Source organism: Helicoverpa zea, chromosome 29, assembly GCF_022581195.2.
Source record: "Helicoverpa zea isolate HzStark_Cry1AcR chromosome 29, ilHelZeax1.1, whole genome shotgun sequence".
In the NCBI taxonomy this organism is placed as follows: Eukaryota; Metazoa; Arthropoda; class Insecta; order Lepidoptera; family Noctuidae; genus Helicoverpa; species Helicoverpa zea.
In genome coordinates, this window is record NC_061480.1 from 1 (window position 1) to 16,967 (window position 16,967).

The following is a 16,967-nucleotide window of genomic DNA, read 5'->3' on the forward strand; positions in this document are numbered from 1 at the left end:
GATAGATCGCGGAAATCGGTAGTGGATGGGACCTGTACTCGGATCCCTTGGGCCGTGGATCTGGCCGATGTGTAATTGATTCTGCGCTCCGCGCAGAATTTGGACACTTCGGTCCATTTCGATTTGTCCTGTATGTACAGGGGGGGGGGGGCTTTCAGCTTCCTAGCTGATGACGTAGGCGTGGCCGGTGAGAGGGCCATGGGGCTGTCCGGTCGGCTGCTCGGACCAGCTATAGCCGACGGTTGGATTGGGCGGGCCGCACGAGGGGCCATCGGTGACGAGGGGGGAGAGGGGGAGGCCGGAGAGTCAGCCATTGGACTGGCCGGAGAGTCAGCCATAGGGCTGACCGGCCTAGATGGACGGGGGGAAGGCGGTCTGTAAACCGCTTGAAGTGGCTGAGGGGGGGGGAGGGGGAGAGGGGGGAGAGGCCTTAGGGGCTTTCGACCCCTTCGATCTCTTCCCCTTCCTCCTCTTGCCCCTCTCTACTAATTGAAACTCGTCCTCGGATGACGAGTTTCCACTCGTGGTGAGTGGGGATCGGGAGCGTGAGCCGGAGCGGGAGCGGGCGCCCGCGTCGGATAGAGCGTTGAGCGGCTTCGCGTGTTCCGGGCCTTTATTTATACACGACGCGACGGAGAGCTCGGCGGGCGGCGGCGGGGAATTCTATCCGGAGTGAGCGGGGAGAGGTGAAGCGTTCGTTATGGGTTGATTTTAGGCATTTAATCTATGATTTTTATGATTGACATAGTACACGGTGTACATGGTGTTATACACCCTGTATGTTTTTTTTTTTTTTTTCTGTATTAATTCATTAATCCATTAAGGGGGTATCATAACTTTGATAATAGTAACCTAATAAATGAATGAAAATATATCTTAAGAATAAAAATAAAAAGTATATATACATATATATTACATGCTTTTTATCCATCTATCTATCTATCTATCTATTTATATATATATATATATAGGACTGTGATATATATAATAATGTAAGCAGCTTAAATTTTGACAAAATAAATTCATACAGAGTGTTTTCCAAAACCTTATCCCGGGGGCATCGTCATGACGCTACTATAGTAGGTATTAAATTAAATTACATGAAAGGTAGGTAGGTAGGTAGGTAGGTAGGTAGGTAGGTAGGTATGTATGTATGTATTTATTTATTTATTTATTTTTGGATGTATATGTATGTATGTATGTATGTATGTATGTATGTATGTATGTATGTACTTACGTACGTACGTACGTAAGTAAGTACGTAGATAGATAGATAGTTAGTTAGTTAGTTAGTTAGTTAGTTAGTTAGTTAGTACAAAGATGAATGTGTGTTGTTGCTACGTTTTTAAGACACGTCCGATGTAAAGAAACATTTTCAACTGTCAGAATCATATGTGGCCCTGAAAAGGGCCTTTTTAGTGTGAGCGCGCACCGCCGGTCAACCGTTGATCAAGCGCGGGACACCTTAAGCACGTTCGCCTCTGATCCTGCGAGCGAGCTGAATGTCCTTTGGCATGATGGTGACACGCTTGGCGTGGATAGCGCACAAGTTGGTGTCCTCGAAGAGACCGACGAGGTAAGCCTCGCTGGCCTCCTGAAGTGCCATAACAGCGGAGCTCTGGAAGCGGAGATCGGTCTTGAAGTCCTGGGCGATTTCACGCACGAGACGCTGGAAAGGCAGCTTGCGGATCAACAGCTCTGTACTCTTCTGGTAACGACGGATCTCACGGAGAGCCACAGTGCCGGGCCTGTAGCGATGGGGCTTCTTCACTCCGCCGGTGGCCGGTGCGCTCTTGCGCGCCGCCTTGGTGGCGAGCTGCTTCCTCGGCGCCTTACCGCCGGTGGATTTGCGAGCGGTCTGCTTAGTACGTGCCATTATTAGACAATACAACAGCGAACTGACTGTACAAACACAACAATAATGACGAGAAAACTGATCGTGAACGAGCGGACCTCTACGGTTCGAACGTGCGTGAGAGAATAAAAATCCAGAAGCGATCGTCGCCTCTATTTATACTGTACGTACTGTACTGGGTGACTGAGCGAGCGACTAGCGCCCTCTGTCTCTGTCTGGCGCGAAAATTTCCGAAATCAACAAAACGTTAAAAAAGAAAAAGAAGTTGTATTTTATAATTTTTATCCTATTCGGATTTATTTATATACTTATTTATTGTATATATAATATATATACAGTATTATATTTTTTATATTATTCGTCTATGTTGTTGTTAGTATGTATTTTATGATAACTGTGTAACGTTAGGAAGAAAATAATGCTATAGGTGCAGATCTATACATAATATGTATCACACAGGCAGTATGGTTTTATAGGGAGGTAGGGTATATTATTTATGTATTTATATACGTTCGTTTGTTTAATATCGAATTTTGACTTTGTCCGTCCGTGTAAAAACTCTTCATTCATTTATTTATTTATTTGCAACATCATTTTTCAATGGAATACGTAAGTACTAGGTGTCTGTGTATCGCAATATTGATCATGTATCTATAATAATAGTATTATTCTGTACTCCTATCTGTTATATTGCCTATACTTTGTTGTATGTCTAGCTGCGAAAATTTGTTTGTGTGTATGCGATATACTCAATATACCTCTTATATATTTATTAGGCAGTAGTAATATACTGTGTGTAAATAAACTACGTTTTGACGAGCATCTGATTCAAGAAACGTGAAATTATCATCTTTCACATGATTACATTTGTGGCCCTGAAAAGGGCCTTTTGTTTTGTTATCCAGCCATCCCCTGTGGCGGTGCGGCGGTGCGGTGCAGTCGGTGCGTGCGTGCTCGTGGCCAGATTTTCGACGTGGCGGCGGTTCGTGGCGTCTGGTGGCGTGGTTATCGAAATGCATCTCGATAAGCGCCCGTGCGTGTGCGCGTACGTACATAATAAATAGGTAAGTAAGATACCTATGTGTATATATATACGTAAACCCACACGACGACGCAATCGATCAACACTCGCATAAAACACCATGGCGCACACACCCGGAACACACGCGAACAACAAACACTGGCTCGGCGACACGACACGACACGGCGACGTCGTCCACAAACGCGGCGGTCACGAGGAGGCGTCGGCGGCTGCTTTCGCTAGCTGCCGGCCGCTCATTTAGAGCTGGTGTACTTGGTGACGGCCTTGGTGCCTTCACTGACGGCGTGCTTGGCGAGCTCACCGGGCAGCAGGAGCCTGACGGAAGTTTGGACCTCCCTCGACGTGATGGTGGACCTCTTGTTGTAGTGGGCGAGACGGGAAGCTTCGGCGGCGATGCGCTCGAAAATGTCGTTCACGAACGAGTTCATGATCGACATGGCCTTGCTGGAGATACCGGTGTCGGGGTGCACCTGCTTCAACACCTTGTAGATGTAGATGGCGTAGCTCTCCTTCCTCTTGTGCTTCTTCTTCTTCTTGTCGGTTTTGGAGATGTTCTTCTGGGCTTTGCCAGATTTCTTGGCGGCTTTACCACTTGTCTTGGGCGGCATTGTTGTTGTTAAAACACAATACTAGACGAGAGCGAGAGCGGGTATAGTGCTGACGGAACGGAGTTCGACAGCAATATAAAACGACGTCGCGATATGAACACTTCTATATATGCGGCAGCCGGCGGCGCAAACACCAAGGCATCCGCTCCGTAATCGACGAACCGGCGGACCAATCGTAGCCCTTTCAACGTCGAAAAACTGGCGGTGGGGCAATGGGTCGGGGGGCGGGAGGGGAGGGAGAGTGGAGGAGTGGGGAGGACGCTTGCACGACGAGATGTAGAGAACATTCGCTTGTAGAAAATGAATACAGTAATTATGCATTAAACACATCATACATTTTCACAGATAAATGTACAATTGTGTAATGTACATACTTAAATACATACATACATACATACATTCATTAGATAATATATATCTATAATACAGGAAATATTACCTATATATAAATGATGAAAATTTGTTTGTAATAATATATAAACTCAAAAACAACTGGACCGATTATGAGTAACAAACACATATTATGTAGGCCTACGTTATTCAGCAAACAGTACCTAGGTTTTCCTTGCTATTAATAAAAATCAGTGTTATATGTGTAGGAATAATTGAAACATATTATCTTATGTTTTTATTATTATTTCAATGAATGTGTGTTTGTATATGTATTTAAGTAGTTAATGTTAGTGATTATTTATTGGTTATATCTTCTTTCTTTTTACACAGTCTATCTGTATCTCTTTTCAATTCTAACACTCCCATAACGGGCCTGCTGGAAGAAATTTCTTGTGAGATAAGCTGTGCCCTTGTACAATTCTCTCAAATCTATTATTTATTCTTGTCTGTATTTATGTGTACATAAACTGTTAAATAAATAAATAAATAAATGAATTTACATAATTTGTACAGGTAACGTGGAAAGGCAAAGCACGGCGCGCCTGCAGCGAGGTGGTGCGCCGCGCGGCGATAGCGCGCGCGGCTACGCAGCGGCGGCGGCGGCGGCGGCAGCAGCAGCAAATGAAGGTATGTAACATGTACCTAACCTAAGAATTATCACGGCGCAGCGCAGTGACGAGTAACATCCTAGCACACGTAATTAATATGCCTAGTCTACAGCGTTGTACTTGTACGTTTTGAGACGACACTGATAAAGAAACTGTCTTTTTTTAACATTGGATTATGTATCGACGAATCATATTGTGGCCCTGAAAAGGGCCTTTTGTTTGTATGTGTGTTGCATACGAGGGCGACGAGCTCAGCGCGTCCGACGCGATACAATATTGCAATAGGTATACGAGTGCATGGCGCGAATGAATGCGCGCATGCATGTATACACCACACAATATTATCCCATCGAAGCAACGCTTAAGCCTTCTTCTCGGTCTTCTTGGGCAGCAGCACGGCCTGGATGTTAGGCAGCACACCACCCTGAGCGATGGTCACGCCGGATAGGAGCTTGTTCAATTCCTCGTCGTTGCGGATGGCCAGTTGCAGATGACGCGGGATGATCCTGGTCTTCTTGTTGTCTCTGGCCGCGTTACCGGCCAACTCGAGAACCTCAGCGGCCAGGTACTCCATCACGGCGGCCAAGTAGACAGGCGCTCCGGCACCGACGCGCTCTGCATAGTTACCGTTACGCAGCAGCCTGTGGATACGTCCCACGGGGAACTGTAGACCGGCACGGTTGGACCGGGACTTTGCCTTCCCCTTAACCTTGCCACCTTTACCACGACCGGACATTGTCAAGATTGGTTAAGAATATCACGGAAAATCACCAAGTTACGCTCTGAGTGCGAGCGCGACGACAGTCGAGTGAACAACTAATTTTTAAATCCGGGCGTCCGCGGCATTTATATACTCGACCGGCGCGTCTCACTAAGTGGGAGGGGTATGTAGCGACGAACGGGCGAGTGTAACTCGCAAAACGCGCAAGCGCGATCACGTGGACAAAAAATAAAAAAATAATAATAAAACAAACGAAAATAATTCTATTCCTAGGCTGAGCTGCGAGATGCCACTATCAAACAGAAAAGAAAAAAAAAAAAAAAAAAAAAAAAAAAGGAGCCAAACACCACATACCTACACTACATACATGTATAACATAAAAAAAAAAATATATATATTTTTTCAAATTGTCTTTGTCCTTAGGCTTTCTTTTGCATTTCGCGCGGAAAACGGAGGCAGTACTGTCAGATTCGAATGAAGCGCGCGCTTTTTCACTTTGTTGTTCTCTGTTTTTGACGGGATTAGATTGATTTATATTGTTTTGATTAATTATTCGTACGCTTCGATCATTATTGTGTCGTGTATTTCACAGTGTTTATGTAAACAAGTGTTGTGAAAGTGTTTTTCTTTCCGATCAGGTATGCAAGTGTAACACACATAACAAACAACCTAGCCCTAGCGTAGTAAAATTATATATGTATATATAAGTAAATAATTATTTACTTATTACATTATGTATGTGTTTTTGTAGGTACGTAATTCTAGTGAGTTGTATTTAAGTTATGTATTGTTTTGTAAGTAGGTAACATAGGAACCTTATGTCAAACTATATGCTTAATACACATTTATATGTACTTGTCTTTTTCAATATATAAGATCTTTTGTACCTACATACTTAGTTCGCAATAAAGATTTTCTTGATAATTATATATCTAATGTGTGTGCGTCGTGCGTGTTTAATGGTTAGTTAGGTAGGCACCTAGTTATTTGATACGTTTTTGACTTGTCTGTTTATATGAGAAACGAATAATATTCATGATAGTATTGTTAGCCCTGAAAAGGGCTGTTTTTTTGAAGCGCTCTACGAGCGCCGCGTTTGAGAGCGCGTACACTCCCGCTGAGCATCTTGTTGCCGCCGTTTGATTTTCTTCATTTGTTGTTGTTGTTGTTGACAGAGACTCGAGACACTGTGAGCGAGCGCGCAGCGCCCTACTTCCCGAGGACGACGATGTACGCTTCGAACGTAAGCGATGCAGGCTAGCTTGGCTGTGAGGAGCGCGCACGGTTCACGGCGGGCGACGTCGACGTCGACCACGATCCGAGCGATGTGGTGTAGTAGGTACACAAGGTGGGTGGATGGTGTTTAGTTCCACTACACAAGCGCACACTTGCCACCGTCACACACACACACATCACATCACATTGACAGCGCGCTGCACGGATGTTGTGGATGGACGTGCTGAGCCGGGCCGAGCCGAGCCGAGCCCGAACCGAGCCGGCGCAACGTCCGCGCCGGCTGCCGCTTCCGTCGCCGCGTTTCGCGTCGCCGGTAAACCGGGAACGCCGCGCGTCAGATGTTTACTTCTTGGCTGCGGACGCTTTCTTGGCTGCCGGCTTCGATTTAGGGGTGGCGGCGGCCTTCTTCGGCTTGGGTGCCTTAGGTTTCTTTGTAGGCGGCTTCGCGGTCTTCTTAGCCTTAGGTGCGGCGCCTCCCTTGGCCTTGGCCGGAGCGGCGGCCTTCTTGGGCGCCGGTTTCTTCTTAGCGGCGGCGGCCTTCTTGTCCTTAGCGGCAGCGCCGGCGGACGACTTCGCCTTGGAGGGCGAAGCCGATGCGGCGGACGCAGATGCAGCAGCGGCCGCGGCCTTCTTGCTCTTGGCTCCGGCAGCTGAAGCGGTAGCCTTCTTGGTCTTCGTGGCTGCGGAGGCCGCGGCCTTCTTGGGCGCAGCGCCCGCTGGTTTCTTGGCGGCGGCAGATTTCGATTCGAGCTTGAAAGAACCGGACGCTCCCTTGCCCTTGGTCTGGATCAAAGCGCCAGACTCGACGGCGCTCTTCAGGTATTTCCTTATGAACGGAGCTAGTTTCTCAGCGTCTACCTTGTACTGAGCGGCGATGTACTTCTTGATCGCCTGCAGCGAAGATCCGCTGCGCTCCTTCATCTCCTTGATAGCGCTGTTTACCATCTCAGATGTTTTAGGATGGGTGGGCTTCGCCTTCGGCTTCTTCGCACCGCCAGCCTGCCTCGCCTGCTTCTTCGCCGGTGTAGCTGGAGCCGGAGCTTCGGTTGCGACTGCTGTGTCTGCCATTGTTTACAACGCACGAGATCAACACCAACACGTACACACGAACTATATAGTAAGTGTAATACACAACAAGTTACTTGGGTAGTAGTTTAGTGAGAGACTTAGATGTCGCCACTTATAGGTTTTTCAAATTTCGAACGCGTACGCCGAACGACGACGAAACTTTACCGTAACGAGCGCCTCTGTGTCGCGGGCGGATTTCTCTTTGGGAGGCTCGAAAGTTTTCACTAACACGTATCTAATAAAACAAATTTTTCCAATGTTTATCGTCGCGGCGGACGCGTACAGCGATCGGATTAGGATAATACATGAACTTGACGAGGTCGTGGCGCCTGTGCGAACGCGAATAGTGCATAATAGGAACCGGGGCGGTTGTTTATTTCGGCGGCTGGTTACCGAGGCACCAGTGGGTCCAGTTCAAAATGTTATTTTCTCTATAAAAGTGATAGCGAGTGACGATCGAGGTCGACCCGCCAACAAGGAGGATATCGAACTTGTGTGGTAACAGGACCCCGTCGATATTCGCCAGTTACGCGAACGCATTATCGACCTAAAAGTGAAGCGTCGTAAAACACGGCGAGCTCCGCGTCCGCTAAGGACGGTCTCGAGGCTCCGCGTCCAGGACGTGCAACCAATCGGTAATATATTTTGCTTTGTTCTTCTTGTTTATTATCGAAAGAGAAAAGTGCCCTTCGACAGGTCAGGACGGGTAGCAGCCTGCGCTGCACCGTCCTCCCGCAGGCACCGCACAGAGTACCTACCTAACGCCGCGCATTCGAAGACACGGCGACGACGGCGAACTCCCAACTTGGTCCGTGAGTCCGTCGGTTCGTCGTTCTTGTTGTTATTTATTGATTTTCTATTTATTACCTGCATCGGTAGTACATAAATAAATCGAAAACATCGAGACTACACCTAGGTATGATGTGATGTATTTACCTACTTGACGTTGATTATTATGTACAGACCTGTATAATATGATAATACCTACGCTAGTGAATAACATACTCCGACGGCATTTTTCAGCGGCAGCAGCTGTGGCGGCGGCGGCAGAGGCGGCAGCGGCGACGGCAACGGCAGCAGTGCAGCCAGCCAGCCAGCAAACAAGCAAGCAAGCAAGCAAGCAAGCAAGCAGCGACGACTACGGACGGGATTGATTGCGGTGCGGCGCCGCGGCGGGCACGAGTGAATTTAGAAAACAACAACAATAGCAATAGCATAGGAATTAGGAGGTACAAACATTGTATAATATAGTAGTTCGAATATATTACTAGAATACGTATGTACCTACCTATGTTTAAGTTTATTTACCTACTATAGGATATAACATTTATTATTCTTTTAGTACAAGTACCTATGTATTTTATACTTACACACATAATATACTTACAACGTTATGTCGGTTTTTAATTTCATTTACCCTTCTTCCTTTCTCCACACAACAGCTAAGTAGCTACTAGGTAACAGCGAGTAGTCCACATTCTATATTATAATATGTAGGTATGTATATAATGTAACAAAACCGTTTTTAGTTATTTTTATTTAGTGGCTACTACTAAGGACCCACCAAGAATATGTGTGTATGTTGTTGTACGTTTTTAGACGAACTCTGGATAAAGAAACATATTTAAAATATCGAATCGTATGCGGCCCTGAAAAGGGCCTTTTTTTAATGTGGCGCATATCTACATGCACCTACGTATGGTTGAACGAGGCATGAATCGATACATTACTGTGTACACATAGAGAGTACACGAACGCACGACGCACCCGCGTCCACCATAGTGTAGGTTCTGTAGAATAGCTGGTCGACGGACGACACGTAGGCCGCGGCGGATAGACACGGTCTAACCTCCGAAACCGTACAGGGTGCGACCCTGGCGTTTCAGAGCGTACACGACGTCCATGGCGGTGACGGTCTTCCTCTTGGCGTGCTCGGTGTAGGTGACCGCGTCGCGGATCACGTTCTCGAGGAACACTTTGAGGACACCGCGAGTCTCTTCGTAGATCAGACCGGAGATACGTTTCACGCCTCCTCTGCGAGCCAGACGACGGATGGCGGGCTTCGTGATACCCTGGATGTTATCACGAAGTACCTTCCTGTGGCGCTTGGCTCCTCCTTTTCCCAGACCCTTTCCTCCCTTACCGCGACCGGTCATCTTCTCGGTTAGTTTGTAGAATTTACGATAACACAACGAACGAACAGCGAAGCACCACGATCGAGTGCCGCACGAGTACTGGCTAGCGGCTTCGCGTTTGTTTTTGTGAATGGCATCTCGCAGTTCAGCCTAGGAGGCTGTTTACTGCTTAACCGGGCAAATCCCTGTGGATGCCTAGAGTTTAAGGCCTCCAGCCAGGGGCAAAAAAAGCTTATAAACTAAGCGACTGCGCTAAGGGCACCCCCTGTGGGGTACGAGCCTCGGCTTAGGGCGTCGCTGACTACAGCAAAGGGACAGGCTGGATCATGTTTAAGGGGCGTTTTAACTTTAACGCTCAGCTACGCGGGCTGGCTAAGCAAGGGTCGGGGGGGGGAGTTTGACTTTCTACGCGTACGCGTACCTCGGCGGCGAGGTTTCGGAAGTTTCCGGATGTGTCTGTGTTTCCTGAGAGTGCTAGTGTCCCTACGGCTCTCTTGGAGCACTGTGATGGGGTCGTCAGGAAGGGTCAGGGTGTGTCTTGGCCGGCGGAGTTTACTCATCCGCGAAGGTTCGTATTGGACGGCCGATACGATCAGTGGGTTGCGGTGCTTGACTGCACCGTCGAAGTGACGCTTGGTGAGGCGTTTGAGAAATTGCGCCACGGTAGGCACTTTAAGATCGACGTGTAACATTTCGTTACGAACGTAGAAGGGCGCTCCGGTTATTCTACGGAAATACTTGTTCTGCAGGGTCTGCATTCTGTGGATGAAGCGGGGCTTTGCGTGGGCAAAGATGGCTCCCGCATACGTCATGATGGGACGGATCACTCCTGTGTAAAGGCGCAGTTTAGCTTTAAGAGCTAACTTACTTGACGCATTGGTCAGGAAGTAGAGGCGGCTCATAGCGAAGGCGGCTCTGCCGCGGGCCGCTTTGATGTGTGGAGCGAACGTGAGATGTTTATCTAGGATTACTCCTAGATATTTGGCTTGCTCTTTCCAAGGAATGGGCTTGCCGTTCATGGTGACAGGGGGGGGAGTGCCAGGCTTGTGGCGTGGTCTACTGAACAGCACCGCCTGGCTTTTGTCCGGGTTCACTTCGATTCTCCACTTCCTGAACCAGTCAGCTAAGTTGTTGACTGCCTCCTGGAGGGTTCGGGTGATGGTTTTAATGTCACGGCCTGTATAGTATATGGCCGTGTCATCAGCGAAGAGTGCGAGTTTAACTTTTTGGGACTTGGGAATATCGCTCGTGTACAGCGAGAAGGCGAGTGGGGAGATGACAGAGCCCTGAGGGACTCCCGCTGTGATCGGGTGTGGGTCAGATAGTGACTTGCCGATGCGGTAACGAAAGGTGCGGTTCGACAGAAAGTCTCGCAGGATGAGTACGAGACGATCCGGCACTCCTAGTTGGTATAGCTTATATATTAAGCCATTGTGCCAGACCTTGTCGAAGGCTTTCGCTATGTCAAAGAAGAGCACCCCCGTTGGGAGTTTACGTTGGAACCCAACGCTTACGTCCTCAACGATACGGTGCACTTGGTGGACACACGAGTGTTGGTTTCTAAATCCAAACTGCTCGTTAGGAATGAGGCTCTTTCTCTCGACATAATCTTTGAGACGCTTATGAATAAGTCTCTCATAGATTTTGCCGAGAGAGGTGAGGAGGCTGATCGGTCTGTAGCTCGAAGGCTCCGATTTAGGTTTGCCTGGTTTGGGTATGCCGATGACTGTGGCTTCTTTCCAGGCTTGGGGAAAGATGTTATTGTTCAAGGCGCCATTGAAGATGGCTACCAATAGAACAATCATTTGGGCGGGGAGAAGTTTGATGACTTTGTTCGTGATTCCGTCCCTGCCGGGAGCTTTCCTCGGCTGAAGGTTTTTGATGATGTCCTCTACCTCGTCTACAGTGACGGGGGGTAGGGGGTCATCTGGGTCATCAATGGGTGGGAGGGCTGCTCTACGTTCGACCTCTGCGTTCACCTTTTCGAGGTGGCGCTGGTCGAAGGGTTGTGAGCTGGGAGAGCATTGGGACTCTAGGCTGTTGGCTAGGCATTCCGCTTTCTCGGCATCTTCGAAGGCGATGCTTTTGTCGGGTCTGGTGATGGGAGGAATGTTATAGTCCTCGACGGAACGTAACTTCCTTTGGAGTTGCCAAAAGGCGAGGTGATTAGGCTCAAGTTCGCTCAACGTCTTGTCCCAGCGGCTCGAACGTAACTCCGCCATGCGTGTCTTGACAGCACGCTGCAATCTACGCATGTGGGTTTTGTTCTCCTCGCAGGGAAAGGCGCTGTAGGCACGTGTGGCTGCATTCTTCTCGGTTAACAATTCACGTACGTCGACGGGCAGTTTCCATCGTTGATCACTCAACTCTGGGACTTCCCGTGAGCAATCCTCAATTATGGATTGCACGTGCTCTGTTAGCGAGTCGATTGCGACCGTCGTGTCCGCGACTGAGCTAATATTATCGGGGATTTTATCCAGGTGGGGTGACGTGGTAGATTCCAGCTTTTCGCTTACTTTCTTCCAGTCAGTTACCACCCTGGTAGGAGTTGGAGCGTCCGGGTCTTGGCCCGTTCGAGACTCTAGGTGTACTAATACTGGCCTGTGGTCTGAAGTAAGCTCGTGGATGGTTTCGATTTGCTTCAGCCTGAGGTTAATGTTCTTGAGTAGAGCTATGTCAAGAACGTCAGGTTGACGCGTCGTTAGATGAGGGAAGTGGGTGTGCTCCATTGGGGCTATCGGATCAAAGTGGAGTATACCACTATGGTTGAAAATAACTTTACCTCTGGGGTTTGATAGTCTGCTGTTCCAGGCAGGGTGTTTGGCGTTGAGGTCTCCTGCTATGATAACAGAGTTGCTCAGGCCGAAGAGAGTGGTGAGGTCCTTTATGAGAAGGGAGTGATTTTCCGTTTCCCCCTTTTTTGGAGCCATGTACGCAGAGACGATTGTCACTGGCGGGTGGTTCGTCATGCCTAGCCGGCATAGAGATACTTCTAGAGTTGATTCTAGGACTGGTGGGTCTAATCGAATGCAGTGCAGAGAATTCTTATAGTAGATAAGAGTGCCTCCGCCTGGACCGCGCGACCGATCATTGCGCACTAGACTGTAGTTAGCAATTCTGGGGTCGCGGTTATGAGGTTTTAGAAAGGTTTCCTGGATAAGGAAGACGTCAATTTGGTGATCGCAAAGGAAGTTTGCGATCTCCTCCTTCTTGTCATTCATGCTATTTGCATTGAAGTAGGCCAATTTTAGGGAACGCGGTTTGAAACACGACCTTGTATGGAACCTATCCATACTAGTCGTAATTAAGTGCCCCTAGGGCCCGTTCTATGTCTGGGTATCGACCCAGAATTTCGAGGAGTTTTTGGGCATTGTTGCCCGCGGCCTTGACTTCCGCCGCCATGCGATCGGCGGCAGGGGTGAAAAACGCTCTGTAGGCGTTGAAAATAACATCTATTGCCCGTTCCCCGTTGGGGGGGGCAGGGGAATTGCGCACTGGGCCTGGGGCTTGTGCAATGGGTGTCGGGGCGGGGGTGGTTCTCCGCTCGACCAAGGTTGGAGTGGTAACTGCAACCGGGGGAGGGACAGCGGTGTCCATTAACCCCGGGATGGATGGGGTTGCAGTGGGACGCAGGGAGGGGAAGGCTCTCTGGTGATTGAGAGCGTTCCATGGAGACGGTCTCTGTGGGCTGAGTCTGGCGGGAGGGGGTTGGGAGGCCTTCACCGAAGGACTCTCCCTCTGTTGCCGCGCGCTGTGGCGTTTGGCCAGCCTCCTTTGGGCTAACTTGGGGGCTTTCGGACAGCCCCTGTAGTTGGCGGGGTGACCCGCTTGGCCGCAAAGCACGCAGCTTGGAGGCTCCGTGCATTGCGTGACATCTTTGGGGCGGGGGCAGTCCGCCGTGGAATGGGCCCCTAGGCACTTAACGCACCTGTGCGGGGCGAAACAATTGCCTTGGCTGTGACCATACAGCTGGCATCTATGACATTGTCCTACAATTGAGGACTTGTATGGCTTTTCAACCTTAATGCCCGTGAGCGAGCAGATCGATTTTATCTTGAAAATGGGGTGTGGGCCGGTGGTCTGCTCACAAATGACCAGTACCATGTCGTACTGGTCACCCCCGCGCGCCTTGTGTAGGCGGTGCACTTTTAAGGCCGGGATGTCTTGGGCCTGGAGGTCTCGGAGGATCTCCTCGGTGGAGATCTCCCTAGGGACGCGTCTAATGACTACCCTTACCGGGATATCCTCCGGCAGGGAGTATGTGTGGAAGGCGATTTGCCTACCACGAAGTTCGCGAGATAGATCGCGGAAATCGGTAGTGGATGGGACCTGTACTCGGATCCCTTGGGCCGTGGATCTGGCCGATGTGTAATTGATTCTGCGCTCCGCGCAGAATTTGGACACTTCGGTCCATTTCGATTTGTCCTGTATGTACAGGGGGGGGGGGGGCTTTCAGCTTCCTAGCTGATGACGTAGGCGTGGCCGGTGAGAGGGCCATGGGGCTGTCCGGTCGGCTGCTCGGACCAGCTATAGCCGACGGTTGGATTGGGCGGGCCGCACGAGGGGCCATCGGTGACGAGGGGGGTGAGGGGGAGGCCGGAGAGTCAGCCATTGGACTGGCCGGAGAGTCAGCCATAGGGCTGACCGGCCTAGATGGACGGGGGGAAGGCGGTCTGTAAACCGCTTGAAGTGGCTGAGGGGGGGGAGGGGGAGAGGGGGGAGAGGCCTTAGGGGCTTTCGACCCCTTCGATCTCTTCCCCTTCCTCCTCTTGCCCCTCTCTACTAATTGAAACTCGTCCTCGGATGACGAGTTTCCACTCGTGGTGAGTGGGGATCGGGAGCGTGAGCCGGAGCGGGAGCGGGCGCCCGCGTCGGATAGAGCGTTGGCACACTCGACTGACTCCTGAAGGGAGGCCAGTCTTGCGCCATAACGCCTTTGGAGGTCGGCGTCCTTCGCCACGACCTCCAGGATGTAGTTAATTACGACGTCTTGCGTCATAATTAACCACTTGATACACAGGATGGGGTGGGGGGGGTTGGGGTAGCTAACCTACCTATGCCCCGAGGAGACACGTTAAACGTGAGCTCCTCGAGCGGACACTTCCCCAAAGGCGCCCTCCCTCGTGTTTTTCCTAGCGCTGCGCTAGCGAGAAGAAAAACACAAACAAACTCGCTAGCTGAGCTGACAAGTGTCCTTCGGCCTGAAGGGCCACTAACCTAACTCCCCAGGTGGGATCTCCTGGGGATGTGTACCCTCCCTGACGGGTGTGGTCAGGGAGGTGAGTACCTACTGTGAGCCCTAAGCTTGTAAGCCCGCTGGTAATCTTAATGCCCAGTGGGTCCCTATGGGTCTTGCGACCGAACCGGGCCGTTGGGGTAGAGACACCCAACCGTCCCGGGTGCGGCTGTGGACAAACGGGGGTTAAAGAGCACTGCTGGCGACTAGGGGGCCCCCCAAGGCCGCTTCGCAGGTCCTTCCACCTGACTGCCTAGCCCTGAAGGGGTTCGGCGGGTGCGGTGGGTCTGCACCCTCCCGGGGTCGTTGGCACCGTTAGGTTTCCACCCGGGAACCACGAAACTGTGGATTTACCCTGAGGGGGCTAATCTAATTATTAGACGTCGTATGTTATAAGAAACACTTAGTATCAGTTGCCTTGAAAAAGGCAACTTCAACTAATAAGCCCTTTACTAGACTACGACGTAGCACTACGGTGTAGCGCTACGTGCAGTTCGTAGCAGGGGGCGGGGCGTCGCTCGTAGCTAGCAGCTACGGCGAGATCGGCGCACGCAGAGACGCGGCGCGAGCGGGCGGTGTGCGGGGCGCGGGGCGCGGAGGCAGCAGCGTGGACTCGGAGAGCGTGCGTCGCTGGCGGCGGCCGGGAGCGGAATCGAGCGGCTTCGCGTGTTCCGGGCCTTTATTTATACACGACGCGACGGAGAGCTCGGCGGGCGGCGGCGGGGAATTCTATCCGGAGTGAGCGGGGAGAGGTGAAGCGTTCGTTATGGGTTGATTTTAGGCATTTAATCTATGATTTTTATGATTGACATAGTACACGGTGTACATGGTGTTATACACCCTGTATGTTTTTTTTTTTTTTTTTCTGTATTAATTCATTAATCCATTAAGGGGGTATCATAACTTTGATAATAGTAACCTAATAAATGAATGAAAATATATCTTAAGAATAAAAATAAAAAGTATATATACATATATATTACATGCTTTTTATCCATCTATCTATCTATCTATCTATTTATATATATATATATATAGGACTGTGATATATATAATAATGTAAGCAGCTTAAATTTTGACAAAATAAATTCATACAGAGTGTTTTCCAAAACCTTATCCCGGGGGCATCGTCATGACGCTACTATAGTAGGTATTAAATTAAATTACATGAAAGGTAGGTAGGTAGGTAGGTAGGTAGGTAGGTAGGTAGGTATGTATGTATGTATTTATTTATTTATTTATTTTTGGATGTATATGTATGTATGTATGTATGTATGTATGTATGTATGTATGTATGTACTTACGTACGTACGTACGTAAGTAAGTACGTAGATAGATAGATAGTTAGTTAGTTAGTTAGTTAGTTAGTTAGTTAGTTAGTACAAAGATGAATGTGTGTTGTTGCTACGTTTTTAAGACACGTCCGATGTAAAGAAACATTTTCAACTGTCAGAATCATATGTGGCCCTGAAAAGGGCCTTTTTAGTGTGAGCGCGCACCGCCGGTCAACCGTTGATCAAGCGCGGGACACCTTAAGCACGTTCGCCTCTGATCCTGCGAGCGAGCTGAATGTCCTTTGGCATGATGGTGACACGCTTGGCGTGGATAGCGCACAAGTTGGTGTCCTCGAAGAGACCGACGAGGTAAGCCTCGCTGGCCTCCTGAAGTGCCATAACAGCGGAGCTCTGGAAGCGGAGATCGGTCTTGAAGTCCTGGGCGATTTCACGCACGAGACGCTGGAAAGGCAGCTTGCGGATCAACAGCTCTGTACTCTTCTGGTAACGACGGATCTCACGGAGAGCCACAGTGCCGGGCCTGTAGCGATGGGGCTTCTTCACTCCGCCGGTGGCCGGTGCGCTCTTGCGCGCCGCCTTGGTGGCGAGCTGCTTCCTCGGCGCCTTACCGCCGGTGGATTTGCGAGCGGTCTGCTTAGTACGTGCCATTATTAGACAATACAACAGCGAACTGACTGTACAAACACAACAATAATGACGAGAAAACTGATCGTGAACGAGCGGACCTCTACGGTTCGAACGTGCGTGAGAGAATAAAAATCCAGAAGCGA

The 16,967-nt window shown here is 49.6% G+C and overlaps 6 protein-coding genes across 6 annotated transcripts; all 6 read right to left on the reverse strand.

The window, feature by feature from the left end:
• Positions 1 to 1,393: 1,393 nt before the first annotated feature.
• LOC124644181 (histone H3) lies at positions 1,394 to 1,992 on the reverse strand. The gene has a single exon (XM_047183430.1). The coding sequence runs from the start codon at positions 1,874 to 1,876 to the stop codon at positions 1,466 to 1,468; it is 411 nt and encodes a 136-aa protein (XP_047039386.1). The 5' UTR covers positions 1,877 to 1,992; the 3' UTR covers positions 1,394 to 1,465.
• Positions 1,993 to 2,721: 729 nt separating this feature from the next.
• LOC124644186 (histone H2B) lies at positions 2,722 to 3,605 on the reverse strand. The gene has a single exon (XM_047183436.1). It carries the CDS (start codon positions 3,503 to 3,505, stop codon positions 3,131 to 3,133), a length of 375 nt encoding a protein of 124 aa, XP_047039392.1. The 5' UTR covers positions 3,506 to 3,605; the 3' UTR covers positions 2,722 to 3,130.
• A 515-nt stretch (positions 3,606 to 4,120) lies between these two features.
• LOC124644184 (histone H2A) lies at positions 4,121 to 6,128 on the reverse strand. The gene has a single exon (XM_047183433.1). The coding sequence runs from the start codon at positions 5,240 to 5,242 to the stop codon at positions 4,868 to 4,870; it is 375 nt and encodes a 124-aa protein (XP_047039389.1). The 5' UTR covers positions 5,243 to 6,128; the 3' UTR covers positions 4,121 to 4,867.
• A 143-nt stretch (positions 6,129 to 6,271) lies between these two features.
• LOC124644179 (histone H1-like) lies at positions 6,272 to 7,986 on the reverse strand. The gene has a single exon (XM_047183428.1). The coding sequence runs from the start codon at positions 7,529 to 7,531 to the stop codon at positions 6,806 to 6,808; it is 726 nt and encodes a 241-aa protein (XP_047039384.1). The 5' UTR covers positions 7,532 to 7,986; the 3' UTR covers positions 6,272 to 6,805.
• Positions 7,987 to 9,173: 1,187 nt separating this feature from the next.
• On the reverse strand, positions 9,174 to 9,800 carry LOC124644189 (histone H4). Its single transcript, XM_047183439.1, has one exon. The coding sequence runs from the start codon at positions 9,685 to 9,687 to the stop codon at positions 9,376 to 9,378; it is 312 nt and encodes a 103-aa protein (XP_047039395.1). The 5' UTR covers positions 9,688 to 9,800; the 3' UTR covers positions 9,174 to 9,375.
• Positions 9,801 to 16,362: 6,562 nt separating this feature from the next.
• Positions 16,363 to 16,961, reverse strand: LOC124644182 (histone H3). Its single transcript, XM_047183431.1, has one exon. The coding sequence runs from the start codon at positions 16,843 to 16,845 to the stop codon at positions 16,435 to 16,437; it is 411 nt and encodes a 136-aa protein (XP_047039387.1). The 5' UTR covers positions 16,846 to 16,961; the 3' UTR covers positions 16,363 to 16,434.
• Positions 16,962 to 16,967: the final 6 nt, after the last annotated feature.